Source organism: Poecilia latipinna, unplaced genomic scaffold (assembly GCF_001443285.1).
Source record: "Poecilia latipinna isolate Pla-1442-1.1 unplaced genomic scaffold, P_latipinna-1.0 Scaffold691, whole genome shotgun sequence".
Lineage (NCBI taxonomy): Eukaryota > Metazoa > Chordata > Actinopteri > Cyprinodontiformes > Poeciliidae > Poecilia > Poecilia latipinna.
In genome coordinates this window covers 86,320-104,648 of record NW_015113307.1, presented here as the reverse complement: position 1 = coordinate 104,648, position 18,329 = coordinate 86,320, and the positions used below count along the sequence as shown (strand labels likewise).

Genomic DNA, 18,329 nt, shown 5'->3' with positions numbered 1-18,329 from the left:
CACCCCAAGCTGAAACCAGAAGGTATTTGGATAAAATTTTAATTTTGTGAACAGATCCTATACAGAATTACAAAGCTAAATGTCACAACAAGCAGTTAAGACATTCTGCCTTAAGGTAAATCATCACTGTCCACTGGAGAAACATCATATCAACGAGAACGGAAGATATAAATAAGGCAATCTTTGTTCACCAATGGCACTGATTATAAATAATGTCACTGTTGCTGGGATGTTTGAACAAACAAGGCACAAGCAGAATGAAGCCATCTGAAGAGCGTGCAAGGTAGGAAGAGGAGGTTGGAAATCTCTACATTTCCACTCAAGGTGAGTGGAAAGAAGGCAGTGATGGTTGAAATGTAGCTGTTGTTTTTTTTTTTTTTTCTGGCTACACACAGTGAGGTAGCTAGCACCCGCTAGCACTAAGTTATCTGGGCCTACCTCACCAGGTTTCTGCTTGGCAGTCAGTGTAGGTAAAAACATTGACTCATCAATGCTTTACAGTTCATTTTTCCAATTAAACTTCAGTTTATAAAAGCCTGTGAATAAATTAGATCTCCTGCCGTGCCATCATGACCAACACTGCCGTGAGCCGCTCACACTGTCACCATCAGTGTCATATAAAACTGTTTGTCATCTTGACTTTATTTGCAGTTGGCAAACAACTATTGATGAGCATAAAACTGTACATATTAATAACCTAAATCAACCGATCACAAATCAGCTGCTCATGTCCCCTAAAACACTTCTTACCGCTCTTGTTTGTCCCAAACTAAAATGGCCGTGAAGCGCTATTCCAAGCTTAGTAGTTTGACGTCAATTTCAATCAGTGCCAATGTGCTTCCATAGTGGAAAAGTACTGGATAGAGTTTTTCAAAAATTGGAACTTGGAATCTCCTTCCAGTTCTGATTAGTGAATTTATTAAGCAGTTTGTCAGTGTTTAACATGCTGCTGGGAAATCACTGTGATGATGCAGATCTGTCCTTTTTAACTTTATTAATCTGAGATCCCATAACTGAAAACTTCTATCCAGAATATATAGGTTTATTAATTCTTTTTTCCATTGCTTGTGAGTGTTTTTGACAAGATTAACATTTAAAACAGTCAACAGATTTCCAACTATAGGTTTTGGAAAAAGATACTGACTATGCAGGCTTTCCACCACTGACTGAGACAAGGCCAGGAGAAATCGCAAACTAGCTTCAACATCAGCATGAGATAGCAAGGAGCACTCTTTAATTTCAATGATAGAGCACCACTTAAAATACCCACAACCCAAAACTACACATAATGCACCACTGAGAATTAAATTTTAGGTGCTGACCTTGGATGCTGTAATTAAGTTAACCAAAGACTTTGTTGGCACTACAGGATAGACAGATTTACAGCTATTAGTTCAAGAAGAAACTTTTGAACAAGCAAATGGGCAAGACACCTTTTCCAAATTGTAAAAATATATTACCCCTGGATATAATGTGTTTATTTGTAAAAAAAATTACTGAAAATTAATTGAATTTAGTTTATTTATCCAGGGCCAATTCACAACACCCTACAAAAAAGTAATTTTAATCCAGTAGAGCCTAGTTATCAAACAATGTAGTCAAGTTCAGTTTATTATTCAAATTGATTAAAACATTTCTATCCAAGGAACTCAGTAGATTGCATCTCATCACTGACTTGCAGCATTCACTCTTCCTGGACGACCTCGTAGCAAGTCGCTTGTATTGCGTCGTTGACTTTACAGCAATCCCTCACACCAAGCAAGCATGCAGTGACACTGGAGAAGAAAATTTCTCCACTGTAAAGTTTACTGATTAAACTTTAGCTTTAACAACATAAAGCTACATAATTTTTAAAGTGTAACCAGTAATACTTTTATAACAAATTTATGCCAGATCATGATTTCTTGGTTAATGTCAAGTTGTCATAACAAAGACATTTTGAATAATGTCAACTTTGTATTAAAAGTGTCATAATTTACCAAATGACACTTTATGACAACAGTCATAAATATTCATGAAGGCTTACTCATGTTCATGACAGGTGTTATGTCACGTTTATGACAGTGTCATGACCGTCTTATTCACAACCCGTCAAATAAAGTGTTATCTTTTTATTTTATTTTCATTCCTACACCTAAGTATCTTAGGAGTAAAAGGATTAGTCTGTGTTAAATCCTGTGGTTACACATATTTTCTTAGTCCAAACAAAAGTGTTTCAGGTAGTAAAAGTAAGGTGTCGTTAGAGATCTAATGATCAGACAAGGTGAGAGTGTGTCAATTACAAATATAGCACACTAAATTTTGAAAAGAACATTAATGTTTTGTGGAAAGTTGAAAACTGACTCCTATTGTACTCACTGATGTGAGGAGCAGGAAGAATCCGAGCAGCTCGAACAGGTCCATGACGCACCGAGAACAGCTCCTGGGCTTCTCCTGCCAACTGAGAGGAATGGGTGCAGATGAATATAACATAAAAACTCCTCAACAATTACAGAGAAAACACGTTTTACACAATAGGCAGGTATTATTTAAAAGTTCTCAATGGCTTCCGTCAATGACAACAATCAGATGCATATCCAATTAAGCACCACATATGGAAGTGGCACAATTCTAATTTTTTGGTTGGGTGAAAAGATTGGAATTGGGCCAATAAGGCAGCCAGATATGAATCGCATAGGGGTAAAAAAACTAAATAATTGGATATGGGTTGCATTTGCCAATTGTGTGAATATAGCATAAAATAAAGCAGTCAAAAGGTATGAAGTGGGGCAAAGGTGCTGCTTCTTCAGTCACAAAAACACCACTTACCTGGTAACAGTTCTTAATGAGACACAACTGTTGTCTAAAGTATCAGGTGCCATTCAAGTTCAGTTCTGAGTGAAAGCAGGTTCAACATAAGCTTTCCTGACTTCAACCTACATCAACACTCTCAACAGCATGCTGTAGACACAAATCCTATTTAGGTTTCTTGTTGTAAACTGACAACTAAGAAATTGTAAAAGGATCATGAAGACGTTCGGATAAGACTGAATGTTGCAAACAATTAACATTGACTCACTTCACTGGTAAGATATTAAGAGCAGCCAGGCTGGGCTTATAAGCTGCATATCATTTGGCATTACAAACTTTTAACTGCAACATCCAAAAGTGATACAAACCAAGTTAATTATATCTGAACCAGCTTTATTAAAATCAGATTGGTAATTAACTCTTTACATGTTAAAAAGCTGAGTTTCCCCATCATAAAGCCAACAAGATTCTGACTGAATTCTGAGAGAAATCATTTAAATTTCACTCTTAGACTGCAACCCAACTTCCTCCATTATTATTGTTGTTATTATATCCGCAGTTCTGATTAGAGATGCTCTCAGTGCCAGCTGGAGACGTCCTGGAAAGATGCTGGTCAAATTGAAAAACCATTTGGACCAACTTTGAACCAGCAAAATAACTTCATCTGATTGCAAAGTCTTTTATGACATTTAATGACAATTAATGCAAAAGAAAGAATGTGCTCTTTTGAAACTGCAATATATTTACACAGAATTTGGAAATATCTACAGATAAAGATTTATGAGTTTATTAACAGAGCAGATTGTAAAGTTGAATAAATACCAGTTTTGCAGCAAATTGAAAAAAAAATACAATAAATGGTTAAAAGAAAAAGCACTTAAATGGAGGTCTGCATGTGAAACAGCTCCAGATTAGACTTTCTGCACTCATATAACATAGCAGTGTATTAGGTCACTGCTGTGTGTGGATCTTTGCAGAATCTGACATGTGTAATACCACATTGTTCTAAGTGCAGAATGCCCCAGTTTTGTTGTTCTTTTATAGGCTAAATTGCAGCGAAACATGCATTATCACTTTAGTGGTGCTGTAATCTGTTTGTTTTAAATCTTTAAACCCATCCAAGGGGATGATCACTCTTTTTGTGCAATTAGTAGCCATTCCAAACTGATGGATTTGGAGCTGTGTTTTTATTCAAAGAGGTCGAGTGATGGAAGATTAACACTGGAGATATGGGTTTGTTATATGAGCACCAACAGCCGCCAGTCCAATAGGATTCCTATGGAGGCAAATGGACCTGCAAGGGACAATAATGGAATTTGCTGGATTAAAATGAGAAGGGGAAGGCTGAAGATTAATGTGCAGGGTTATTGTGCATTACCCTGCAGCTCATCCTCGCCTTACATGGCTCTGTGTGACATCCTCTGCCATCAACATTCGTAGCATTACATTAGTAGCACAGAGTGTGCAATATGCTAAATTGCTTTCTCAGAGTTGCATTCCCAGCATAAAGCCATTCATTATATTCATTTCATTTGTGGTTTGGTTGTTTTTGTGGAATCATAGTGTCTGCTCCTCTGTTTTAATCTCTCAAATGTAGTGCTGTGAGCTGTTAACAGATATTTGCTCCATATTCACAAGTACTAGATGCATGCATTAACACTGTGTGTCGGACATATTGGAGGTTTGGAGGAAGCTTCTGCGTCGGGAGAGTAGCAGGTATCTTTACAGAAAAAGAAGCTGCAAAAATAATCATATCCTGTTTCTAAGAACACGGTGTGATAAACTAAACTGTAAATCTGCCACATTAGCAGATTTACAGTCTTAAATAGTTATGGCTCGGTGTGAACAATCATGTTCCATGCTATACATGGAACATTAAGAAAACAAACTCACTATTCCACTTGAAAAAGAACAGCTACACATACCATGTGGAGTTTTGTAATAGCATTTTCTTTGACATCACCAGAACATTTTTTCTAAAAATATACTTCAGCATATGTGTATTTATTTTCCATGCTCAGTGAAAAAATATATTGCTACTGTTTAAAAATGGATAAAAAAAATAATTTGCTTGAGTGTGAAAAAGTCCTAGGATTTCAAGTCTGAAAGTAAAAGTATCAAAAAGCAAAGATTTGATAGTGGAAGTAAAAAAATAAAATGTACTGCTAAAACAAATAACGTTTTATAATTATGAAATATTTGAACAAAATGTAGTGTATGACTGATGGTGTGAAAAGACATTTTTTTTAAAAGTATATTTTGACTTTATTGTGTGTTTAGTTTGACTTCCTTTAACTCATTATTACAGAGTATGCCACTTTTTAGCATCAGCTGTTTAAATCCACTGTCTATTTTTTGTTCAACACTTCTCAATAACTGGAATGTAATACTACTGAAGTTGTACTAAGCACAGCATGTTAACTTTACAGGGTGTATTACGCATCATGGCTGTAACAAAAATGTGCAGAGACCAATGATTAAAATATTCAGAAACATAGCCTTAAAACATCATATACGTTTTAATCAGGATATGCTGCCTCATATCTGAACAACAGAAGAATGTTAGTATCTTAATGTAACTTTGAACAATGGAAGAACATTATGACCATGTTAATAGGTGAATCATGGTGTGTTGCCCTGGAATTCTTATGCAGTGTCTATTTATTAAAATGTGCTACCTGTGTATTTTATTGCAGTACAAGTATACGAGAGCAAAACAATCAAAAACAGTACAATATTTCTTGAAGCAAAACATGAAAACTGAAACTATGTTTGAAACTCATATTTAGAAGTACTTGGAGAATTTGTTTTTGTATTGTCCTGTTAGCTAGCTAAAAGTTAGTTAACTAAAAGTTCTCAGGTCTGGCCAGAAGAAACTGCTGACACTTTTAAATTGCTGTTATAAGGACAATGAGAAACCCAGAACTGGCGAATGATTCTGAAGATATTGAGCTTTCTGATTGTATTTGTATTTGCCACTGAGTTTGATCATTTTTGGTTTAAAATGTAAAATGTCCACATGGATCATATGACCACAGATTCTGAGGAGCACATTTAAATATAATAAAATATTTATTCTATTTATGAAAAACACAAAAGAGAAATATTCTAAAGCGTTTTGCCTGTAAGACTACCTCACAGTTAAACAAGTATTAAACCAGACATTACAACTGGCTGACTAAACCTGGACTATATTACTTTACATTATTTGCTAATTCTTTAAAATACAATTTGTAATTCATGAAATCTTATTTGTGGAAACAAAACAAGTAAATTCTTTGTTTTCTCAAAAATCATCTCATTCTGATTAACTAGTTATTGTGTGTTATCTCATCTAAGCTGGATGTGTTGCTATAGACCTGGTTACTGTCACCTTCATGGTTCCAGTGTTAGTTTGTAAAAAGAAAAATGTGTCTTTTTATAGTGCATGCTAATATCTGGTTACAACTGCTGCATTTTATTCAATGCACATGTTTCTTCTAGATCTATTACATTTAGTTTCTGAGATTAGTTTAGTTACTCTAGTCTGTGTACTTGAACATAAGTGATAAATACTTTTTAGTTTATCCTCTCTTTAAATTTATTGGAATACTGAAAACTAAAAACAGGATTTTACCAGTTAAATTATTTTGAACATTTCTTTAAACAGTTCAGAATCAAAATACCCTGCAACTGTTGTGTTTATTTTATTTTCACCCTTTCTAAATTTAACGCAGGCCTGTGTCTCCATAGTTTTTCTTCATGGTGTAATACAGCATTATTAAAATCCCCCAAAGACGATCCAGTTGAGAAATTCTCAAACACAGATCTTTGCTGCTTTGACTTTCACTAACATCTTACTTCCCATCCCAACACACATGTAGACAGACAATTAGCCCAAGACGGTCTGCCTATTATCAGGCAGTGCTTAATGACACCTCTGCAGCGTGAGGCGACAGTAATCTGCATCACCTCTACACCCCTGTCAGCACACAACAAGCCAGTCTGCATCTCACAAGTCCATCAAAGTATGTGCGAAGCCATGTACATTCACACTGTGCTGGGCCATTACAGAGGGTGTTGGCTTAGCAAATGTCACAAACACTTCACAGTCACTCAAGAGATGGAAACTGAGGCACCATCAGTGCTTACTTAAAACCTAGCAAAAAAAAAAAAAAAACGCAACCCAGAGATATCCCTGTAAACTTTGAAAACTGAAAGAAAAACAATGAGGAAGGAGAGCATTGCAACAAAAGACGCCAGGATGTGTTACGTGAAGCAGAATAACTGTCAACTTAGTCTGAGAGCAAAGGACGCTTCCTCACCAGGGGTATATTTTCACTGGGGTGTATGTCCCATGGTAAAAACAGCTGTACGACTGTGCTCCGCCATAGCAGCAGCACAAAATCTGTTAGCAGCACGGGTGTTGCCACATCACAGTGGCCAACGTGTGTGATCACGGATAAAGAAAGAGTGCGTCCTTCTATCTGCGGCCTGTGGATGTTTAGAAAGAGGCTGATTAAGGACTCTGGAGTGTTTAGATCTCACAGGATGTATGTGAAGTTTGCATGTTTCAGTGACAGTCTCTACATGAAAGGCGATACTCGGTGAAAGAAAGCTCTGCAGCGTTGTGGGTCATTTGTGATGTTATGGAGCTGACAAAATCCTCTAATGATTTTCCAAGACTGACTTGGGGCTGGAGTTAGAAAAGCCAGTCTTGTCTGCCTGCTATGGTCTTCTAAATATAACATCCTCCACATTAAAAAAGGAAGCGTGAATGGAACATATTTCAAATAGAACAATATTATTTTTCAGCAACCGTCTAGTAGGTTCATTTTGTTCACTTTTCCAAAGAATTTCAATTTTAACAGAGTAAAGCCTTGTGACTTTCAAAGATTAGTGAACCATTTCACTGTAAATATTCTCTCACTTGAAACAAATAGATCTCCCTCTGTTGGTCACCCTTTAAACTACACTAGTAGGTGTCCTTTTAAATGCATGGGCAGCTTATGAACTGTAACAATGTATTCTTCTTATCTCAACCGCATTCCTCTAAAGCTCCCATTTTGACGAGAGGTATTCATGAGTGAATTACTCTCCAGAATCTAAAGCCTCTCATAAAGTTCAGGGCTTGGATTCAGTGATGGTAACTACTTATGAGAAATCAGGAGGTGACTTTTTAAGAAAAGCACTGTTTATTGAACCTTATGATAAGTATGCAACACATTATTATACAAGCCATGCACAATGGGAAACTGTCAATTTTATTACAAGGTGAAAATAAATTTTACTTAGACTTGAGCACATGAAGCAAGTTTTTTATTAGTCACTATACAAAAACAGTAGGAGGAGGAGTGGTGGGTGTTATCCAGATGTTTTATTTTGGTAACCATTTTAGCAGTTTCAGAATTCCTAAAATTTCTACAACTGTCTGATAAATTTTATAATATTCTTGATATCTGACAAACCACATTATACTTGAAGCAGTCTTCCCATTCAGCAGCATGGTACAGAGGTGACATATTTTTTTTCATATAGACTACCTTAGGTCACCCCTTTGTTTAATCTACAGCACCATGATTAAATAAATCTGGATCAGATAATTCTACACCATACAACTATTCTGTAAAGCAGTTAATGATTGTGTGAAATAAGGGATTTTTATCTTGTATATTATAGTAAAATTACAAAAACTGTGATTATTAATACCACTGATAAATGTGGTTAAAATGGACAGTTTAAATTATGAATGAGTTTAAATTTAGAAGAGAATTCTATCATCCATTCATGATTACAGCCAACAGAGCTGAATGCAAATTTTGATTTGATGAATCTAAAGAACATCAGTACGATTTCCATAAATTTACATTTTTACCTGTTAGTAATAAATTAAGAATTTAATTAACATGCTCTTTTCTTTGTATTTATCCAGATTTAGAAAGCAGAACCCTTTACTTTGATAGTGTTGAAATATACTGCTCAAAAAAATAAAGGGAACATTTCACTTTAATTTTGTGTGTGGCTCCAAATCCAGGCCTCCATTGGTTAATAAATTTGATTTCCATTGATGATTTTTGTGTGATTTTGTTGTCAGCACATTCAACTTTGTACAGAACAAAGTATTCAATGAGAATATTTCATTCATTCAGATCTAGGATGTGTTATTTGAGTGTTCCCTTTATTTTTTGAGCAGTGCATAATTGCAATGTTTTTATCTGACTGCTTTTGATTAAAATTTCAAACTTATATTTTCAAACATTTTCACATGTTTTTCCATTTCCCTCTTCAACATTTACTAGTTAAACAATTGTCTCACTTCCAAAGACCAGTGGACTCTGGTGAAAGTTAAAAAAAAAGAAAATGGCTGTTGTAGTTGCACAATCCTTAACATGGTCAACACTGCCATCTATTGGACAAACATAAAGACAAATGATGGAGATGTTCCAACAGGTCGTGGGCTAGAAATGACCTTTGAACCCAGTTAGGATTCTGTGTTGGAATTTCATCCTGCAAACACCACAAAAATGTTGTTTTAGAACAGCTTAAAACTTTCACTGAGCATAAAGAAAATTTAGATCCACAAAAAGAAAAGTTGAACTGGACTTGAGGAGTCCTGCACATTAAAACTTCATTATAAATCTTTTTTCCCTCTAAAAGTGTCACTGATGTGAACAGAAAAAAGTGAAGCTTGCCTGTTTGTACAGTTTCAAGTGGCTCTATCAAGAACACACAACAAACCAATACAAAATTAAAAACAGCATAACACTGTTAGGTTATTTTATTCCTCCATACCCCTATAAATATATGTGAAAATAATTCAATATTTTTGGACAAATGATACAGAAAGAAGCAAGTGAAAGTGGTTATAGCACACAACTTGTGGAACTTACAGATATGCTCCAGATCTGCATGCCATCAGCGTAGCCAATCATGAGGAGGAGGGGCGGGTCTGAGGTGCCGCTGTGCATCTCCAAAAACTCTGGGTTACGAGCTGTGTCTGCCCAAACAGAGAAACACTTTGGCTATCATACCACCTACTGAACCCGTCACAGATGAATGTCATTAGGAAGCACCACTGTTTGCACCACATATGACTGAAGGTGACACTTCATTTTACCTGACAAGAAACACTATTTTCAAGAAATCTTCCCAAAAAAACAACGTGGCATCAGTCGTCTGCCGTCTGTCCTTGTAAGGTAAGGTAAGGTAATTTTATTTATATAGCACATTTGAGGCAACAAGACAATTCAAAGTGCTTTACATGAGTTAAAAGGAAATGCAAACAAAATAACAAACAAAATGAAAGAAAAAAAGAGGAAAGAAATCTAATCTAATGTTGTTCTAAAGTGTGTAAACTAAGTGCTCCTGTTCAGGGTTGTTAAGTACCTAATTCCATTTCTAAATAGTGAGTACTCTACAGTTTCTGATAAAAATAAGCTAAAGAGTGACTGATCTAATTCCTTTTCTGGGTTAAGGTGAGTACTCCACAATTCTAAGTTTGTTCTAAGTCATTTTCTGGGTTAAAAGTAATATAAGTTAAGCAGTGACTGTTCCTGTTAAGTATTTCTGGATTCCAAGTTCGTAGTTATTCTAATTCTAATTCTGATTCTGATTCCATTTCTGGGCTGTATAATATTGATCTAAATAGTGCATACTCCACAATTTCTGATATCACTAATAAACTAAAATGATCCTTTTCTGGGTAAAAAAAAACAAAACAAAAAAAAGGTACCTCTGCTCTCTGCAGAGGTACGTTTGCTTCTGCTGCCAGTCCTCCAGTTACTGGTTGTAATGCGATTCAGCAAAACACTGACTCCTCAAAAATATATGGTGTTGCTTGCTGGACCCAATACCCCATTGAAACATGGTCTTATCTACACTTAAAGCTTCAGTATATAACTTTTATAAAAAATATTTTTTACATACGAACTGAAGCTGGGTCAAAAGGTGCTCAGTGTTAGATAAAATGATTTATCTCAGGGTGTCCACATGTGTTCAACCATGTTATTATATTTTCTTCAAACAGATTCAGTCACTGTTGTTGAATTGTACATGGTACGTGAAATATTATTAGCAACATTATGAAGACTTTTAAGATATATTAGAATTCCACCAATGCCTGACCTAAACTGAACAGTTTTTGTTTGTTTGAAGTGAAACATCTTCAGCGAAGAACAGGTGAGCAAAATGTAAACTACCAACACACTGCTCTCTCCTTCAACAGGGACTGATGGAAAAAAAACAGGTACAAAATAACAAAAAGGTTAAAGTCCCTTATCAAACAGACACCATTTCCTGCTTTTCATCACTTACCATTAATGTCTGCTTTCTCAAATCGAACCCAAATGATTTTCTCTTTCTCATCAGTAGGTGGCGCTCCAGTATATGCCTGTAGTTTGAATGATCAAGAAGACAGTGAGCAAAATAGATTAAATTCACACAAACAGTATCAAAGTCCAAAATCTGTGTGAATGATTCAACTCAGGGAAAACAGCAATACTTGTAGCAGAGAAAGATGAGAGAGCAACACAATTAAAGAAAGAAAGAAAGAGCAGGTGAAAAAAACTCCCTCTTGAGGCCTTAGACTCAGGATAAAACTAAAGAAGTCAACTAAAATCCTTCCCCTTGCAACTAATACAGATGGGGGCCTTCTTATCCATCGCATGCCCAAAATAACGAACAGGGTGTAAATGGCACCAACTTAAAGTAATATTTGCCATATGATCAGAGAAGAGAAGTTGTCAGAGGAAAAGCAGGATGAGATAACTCAGAAAAACATTTTTGATGTATGTTCAAAAAATTGTTCCTCATTCTAAACTGCTAAAATCTAGTCAAACACAAAGCGTCACAAGGAACACATTTAACTGTTTTAAACACAACTGAAGGATAAATCTAACAACTGAGAACTGCTCATTGTAGGATCACATAGTAACTTTTTTGACAGCTGCATGCTTCCATATTTTAGTGTGTTCTGGGAGTGCAGATTTCACATTTTTGGAAACAATGAATCTGGCTTTCTGATGGCAGATCTCATTGGAGATATCCATGACAGATGGGGGAAATGAAAATGAAGTTCCAGATTATTAGGAAGTGTGCAAGCGTCTACTGTGTGTAGGGGTTTTTTATGCAACATATTTTGGTGGTGAGCATTTTTTAAAAAGGAGGTTTCATTTTAAAAATATTTTTAAAAATCTTAGTTTTAAACATAATTGAGTTAAAAAATAAAAATAAAAAAAAGACAGTGGAAAAACATTTTAACATTGTGTAAAACTATTGTTCTGTTAAGCCACAACAGTTGGTTTAATTTGTTTATTTAAGTACTTTTATTTTCATTTGGTAACTGATTTTAGACTGTTTTTTGTTAGCCAAATCAATTTAGATTTCTATTTATTTATTTTGTATTTGTGAGATATATACATATAAAAAAATCCTAGCCCCTATGTCTTTCACCTCTTGCCCCCAGCAGAAAATATGGAATATCGCCTGTGATATTGTTATTGAGGTATTTAAAATATATTGTGATATACCACACAATTATATCACAATTGTGCAGGATGCAGGGTGCAATGGTGGGCAATATCGCCCACTACTGCACCCTAGACAGGTCGTCAGTCCATCGCAAAGCAACACAGAGACAGACAGGACAAACAACCATACACACACACGCACACACACACACACACACACACACACACACACACTCACTCTCTACAGAACTTATGGAAACCAGTTTGGACTGTGGGAGGAAGCCGAGATACCTGGAGAGAAAATGGCTAAGTGGGAACAACTTGGTCATTTCCAATTAGGGTTGTCCTCACTTTGATTGCCAGCAGTTTAAGGATTAATAGTTGTGTGTTGAGTTATTGTGAGGAGGCAGTGTTGTACAAATGATCCAACTGTCATGCTTTCAGTGTTGACCATAAAAAGAAATAAATGCATGACAAAAATATGAGGGTTGTGCTCAGTGTTGTGACTTATACTGTAAATGTATCTGAAGGTGTTTTGGTCCAAACTCTTTGAGATGTGAAAACATTTCTCTGGAGAAATCAGCGTACCGAAAACATACATCTAATCATCCCCTTCACAACAAATGAGAAACAGTTACCTGAGGGACCACATCCTGCAGGAAGGTGACAACACTTTCCATGTATGACTGCTCCCTGCCAGAATAGAGAGCTCAAGTAAAACAATGAACTGAGATATAATAGAATCAATACTTTACCTCCTTTTAGAAGCATGTTTAGTTGAACGAAAAAGTTAATTTCAACTAAACTGTATTTTTTTTTTTATTTTAAATATACTTCTAGTATAAAGTATATTTCTAAAAAACAAAAAAGTGGGTAGCTTAATGTATCTTTAACAAAAAAACCATCCAAATATGTCATGTATTTTTCTAATTCTTGCAGATTAATAACAAAGAAGTGCAAAATTAGATGCTCTGTTTTCAACCATTTGGAGTTCATTAATATATTCTCTAAGTCCAGTGAGTTTTTAAAACAACATTGCAGGCCTGTGCATGCAGATAACTAATGTTCAAAATATGCTTTAATCTGTTCAAATACAAATTTCTCCATTTCTATACTTAGAATATGCAGTAGGCTAATTGGGAGACTGTTAGATTCAGACAACAGTAATTTGATAATTCTTGGCAATGGAGTTCTTTTAGCAAATTTCCATTTTTGTGGCACAAACCTTTAACCAAATTTTGATTAATAATGTGGCAAGCTGCAAGAGCAACATCATTTCCACTTTACATAGTTCTACCTCCTACTTCAACTACACCAGAATGTTTTTCTATACAAGAATTAAAGCACATTTTACCATATTTTCCGCACTATAAGGCGCACCTAAAAACCTTCAATTTCCTCAAAAGCTGACAGTGCGGCTTATAATCCGGTGCGCCTTATATATGGACCAATATTGAGCCACAACAGGTCTAGCAACTACAGTAAGCAGTAGCCGACTTCATTTTCGCCCGTAGAAGAAGAAGCACGCGGTGCATGCTGGGATAGTTGTCAGAATGTTGGTTTGTAATCTATTAATAAAGTTTGACTGACCTATCTACCTACCGACCGTCTAGAATCAGGTCGTCTGCAGGTCATTTAGCACCACGTTCTCCACGAACATTCTGTGCGCGAACGGAGAAGGGTGACCATCGTTCGGCCACGCCTCGGCCCAGTTGCGGAAGGGTCTCCTCGCCGACCGGAGTCAGTCTGTTTTATTGACATTCCCTTTAGGGCAGCTCCATCTAGTGGATGCATAATGTAACTCCAGCCTCTACTGTAGTGTCTATTCTATGTGCCTTATAATGCGGTGCGCCTTATATATGAAAAAAGTTTTAAAATAGGCCGTTCATTGAAGGTACGCCTTATAATCCCGTGCACCTTATAGTGCGGAAAATACGGTATTTCCTCCATACTGACTTTTTGTAGATTAAACCTACAACTTTTTCTCTCATTCATCTATTTATAATTACAGGAATACTTTTATAACTGCTGATGTGCAAGTTGTTTTTTAATATATCGGTTTTATTTATGAAATAATTGTTTAATTGAGTTCCAATTTCACTTGGTTTAGATAAAAATCTACAACTAATTATGCATTTAAGTTGTTGCAATTAAATAACACAACTCAATTGCAATTATTTCAATTGCAATTAAAATTGAAACAATTTCAATGGCATTATTGTGCTATCCTTACCACAGCTATGCAATTTATTTTTATAATGTCATTTCTTTTTCTTTCTGCCTTATATAGAACAATCCAGGAAAGACACCTATTAGAGGACGCTAAAGACTTGAGATTCGGGCAACATAGCAACTGTGAACTTAACAGACAGCAAATGTTTCCTATAGTTTGTACTTAGTTACTTTGTTGTGGACCTGTGATTGAACATCACAGAGTTGCAGGTAGGGCAGCACAACACATTGCATATTTATCATGCCAGCAATATCACCATACACAGTAATAGCTAGTGGAATGGATGATTACTGGAATCATCCATTCCAGTAATGCTGTGGATGATTGTTGATTATTGCTGCTGAAAATGTTATAAAGTGGATTAAGAGGTTTTGGGAAAGTTATTAATAAACTGCAACTGTTTCATTACTGACTAGAAGATACAACCAGATGCAACGTTTTCAATAACCCCATGTTCTGAAATTGAAAATAATGAACCCAATTTTGTCCTAGGTAATCTATCTGGTTCTATGTTTGCTAGAACCTACAGCAAAAAAAAGACTAATACTATATATTTGCTTAGTTATTATGTCATAACAATATCACTTATATTATTGCACTTTATGTGTATATATCATCCAATCCCAGTGGCAGCATCTTGATTGTTAAATGAATACTGAGATAAAAAGGGTTTTGTTCTTACGTAGCAGCTTGAGCTCGGACCAAAACTCCCCCGGCACAGCGGCTCGGTCTGCGGGGAGAGTCGGACGCCATCCTTCTCCTGCTTCTTCTTTTTACTTCAAGAGAGGACACGGCAACAGCATATACAAAAACATAAATATCTAGTTGGATCAGAAAACTAAAAGCAAATATAAGGATCTGAACATAAGCATGAAGTCAGCTTTTTTTTTAGCAAAAGAATAAATGGAAAAAAATAACGAACATTTCCATTTTTAGGTTTGTTAAGATTACTAGAATTATTTCCATCTGCAAAATATCAGGATCATGAAAGATTTTCTTCAAAATTTCTTGAAATTAAGAAGTTTAAATACTCAATGTTAAAAAGTTCAATCAGAAACTTTATTTATTATGGAGAAAGACATGTTAGGCTCAGAATGTATGAAGAAACAGGAAGGTAGCCAAATTAAAAACTGAAATGAGGAGAGACATCACAACATCACACTGCAAACATGGTAGGAGATTTGGACAACTGTCTCCTGAACTACGAAATGGACTATGGACTTGAGAAATGGAACATTCTGTTATAAATCACTGCTCTACATCAGAAGAGGAAATGTTTTTGGACCAAGATGTATCAGCAGAGTATCAGCAGAATGACACAGTATACAAACAGCGTAGATTTCAGCGGTAGGAAATGCTGCACTATGGACTAATATGAGGGACTTAGAACACAACAATCTAAACTTTTTACCTTTATCTTAGGAAAAAAAATAAACTGATAAACAGCTGGATTTATTTTCTTAGCATAAGAACCAGAACCAGATGTCAAACAAAAAAGGTTTGTGATGATGTAAACATCTTGCAAAGAAGCAGATTCCATATTTATTAGAAGGTCAGTCAGAGCTGAACAAACAGTTCGTTATCAACATGACCAACCAACAAAGCGACATGCAGAGGTCAGGCGGACAGCTGTGGTCCAAACACCACGAACACCAACACTGGTTGTCTTCATTGGCTGAACGTCACAGAAAATGAAGACAAACTAGAGTAGAAGGACCAGTCTGAGTGAGGACTACATGAATGGAGCAGTAACACAACACTATCAGCGACAGGCAGGCAGACTACTGAGATGAAATTACCCCAACATCACATTCACAGGTTTGCTTCTCTCAGCCCCTGGTGTTCCCCACCTCAGTGTGTCTCCCTCTCGCCCCACCTCAAACCATCAGACACAAAAGGCGAACTAAGACAACTGTCAACACATCACCCTAAATAGGTAAGATTAACTTCTGTTGGTAGCCCCCAAAAGCTATTGTAGCTAGCCAAATAGCTAGCTAGTAAATTTCTCTTCAGCGATGAACGCCAGGGACTATTACACACTTGTTAGTTTACCTATTCTGCCAGGCCAATGCAGTTACTAACCGAAGCGGGAAACGCTGACTGTCAGCCTCTTTCAGCTCGAACTAGAGCTGAATAGGAGAAGAGAAGAGCTCCACAGTAAATAGTCAAAACACAAACAGACTAGAACAGCGGAACTGCGTGGTGCAATTGAAAGCCAATCAGAGCAATGGAATGGTGCTGTCAGGCCAATCAGGCTTCAGTAAAGGTGGGACTTCTGATTTCGTCATAAAAGAAATTTGGAAAATAAATTCTTCTAGAAATATGTGTAGTGAGACAGCAAAAAATGTGTCTAGAACAACTTGTAACATATTTACTAAACCGATGTAGAATAGAATAGTGAGTGCAGAAAAAAGAAGGGTGAATGACAGCATTTACACCTTCCTCCTGGTTCTGAACGATCGTTTTGACAGGGAGCGGTAGCAATAGCAATCCTGGGAAAAAGGGGGGAGCTTTTTTTTTTTTTTTTTTTCACTATGCATCTCGATCTCATTCACACTATCATGATATAGTGACAGTTTTAACATGTAAAAAACATATGTTTTTTTATAAAGGTTACATACTGCATTGATCTTATTTTTTGATAACTGTGATTTATTGGCATGATTGGATCAAAATGATTTTTTTGCATAGTGCCTTGATGTGTTGTGAGATGACTATATAAATAAACTGAACTGGACTGCACAAAAATGTTAAACATCATGTTATGATCGGGAAATAAAATCCACACAGTCTCTGTCTGTTATAGTTTTATGAATACTAGTCTGATTATGTATTATAGAACAATAGATGAAGGAGTGACTTTGTACCCTGGTATTCTTAAACAGGAAGTCCTACACACATATACAGAATAAATACAAACAACTTCTGTCCAAAACATAAAAATTTAATACAACACATCAAGACACTTCAGTCAGTGAACTCTAGCTAACTAACCTAGTAACATTCAACTAAACTACTGAATTAAGAGGGAAATTATATATATATATATATATACACACACACAATAATAATAGTTAAAAGGGGCAAAGAAGAATAAAACTGAAATTGTGAGAACTAATAAAATAACAATGCAGTAATATTATAATTTAGGAACCATAGATATTTTTTTTAGAAATGTGTGTTAGTAATGAAACCAAACAAGCTCTAAAGCTAACAGACAACAATATTCAAACAACCAACATACAGTGCAAAGCTGAAACATTGGAGAACCAAGCACAAGCACTCATCGTGACTGTTCTCACCCTCTCTCCTGCTACATGAAGCCAGGCAGTCTGACACCATGGCACACATTACAGCTGCCACTTTGAACGAAAACAATCAAAGAGCAATGTGCATTCTCTTTTGTTCTTGTGTTTTAGTTATTTGTTAATTTAAAAAATATCAACGTACATAATTAAATAAAATAATGATAGCTACTGCAGTGTACGCAGAGCATTACAAGAACAAAGAACTGTGTTCTGCCAGGTCAGCATACGCTTTCAGATCGTCATACGCTTAGCACAAACTCGTGGCTATATCTGTCAGACACGTCATTACCGTATGGTCTTATTTAATCAGCAACATAAAATCATGACATAGATGTTATGCACTTTGTTATTAATGACATCCGGACTTAACAGTTAAGTAGGTTAATGAGTTTTACACAAGCTGTGTTGTAGTTGACTGTAGCTGCAGCCAGACCCTGCTTTAAATACACTTTGAAACCACGACGCATGTATATCTATATAGTTATCATTGAAAAAAGTTTAATGACTTATTTTCGTCATAACTTGTTGCATATGGTGAACTGACAACTCCTT

The 18,329-nt window shown here is 35.9% G+C and overlaps 1 protein-coding gene across 1 annotated transcript in view; it reads right to left on the bottom strand.

Annotated features, from left to right (window-relative positions):
- bcas3 (BCAS3 microtubule associated cell migration factor) overlaps positions 1-16,663 on the bottom strand; it is a 135,430-nt gene extending 118,767 nt beyond the window's left edge. Inside the window, exons 1-6 of the mRNA XM_015044801.1 lie at positions 16,552-16,663; positions 15,152-15,245; positions 12,875-12,929; positions 11,083-11,158; positions 9,660-9,766; positions 2,359-2,440 (exon numbers count right to left, since the gene is read on the bottom strand). Coding sequence (XP_014900287.1) covers positions 2,359-2,440; positions 9,660-9,766; positions 11,083-11,158; positions 12,875-12,929; positions 15,152-15,222 — 391 coding nt within the window. The 5' untranslated portion in view covers positions 15,223-15,245; positions 16,552-16,663. The remainder of the gene's footprint in view (positions 1-2,358; positions 2,441-9,659; positions 9,767-11,082; positions 11,159-12,874; positions 12,930-15,151; positions 15,246-16,551) is intronic.
- Between the last annotated feature and the right edge of the window lie 1,666 nt (positions 16,664-18,329).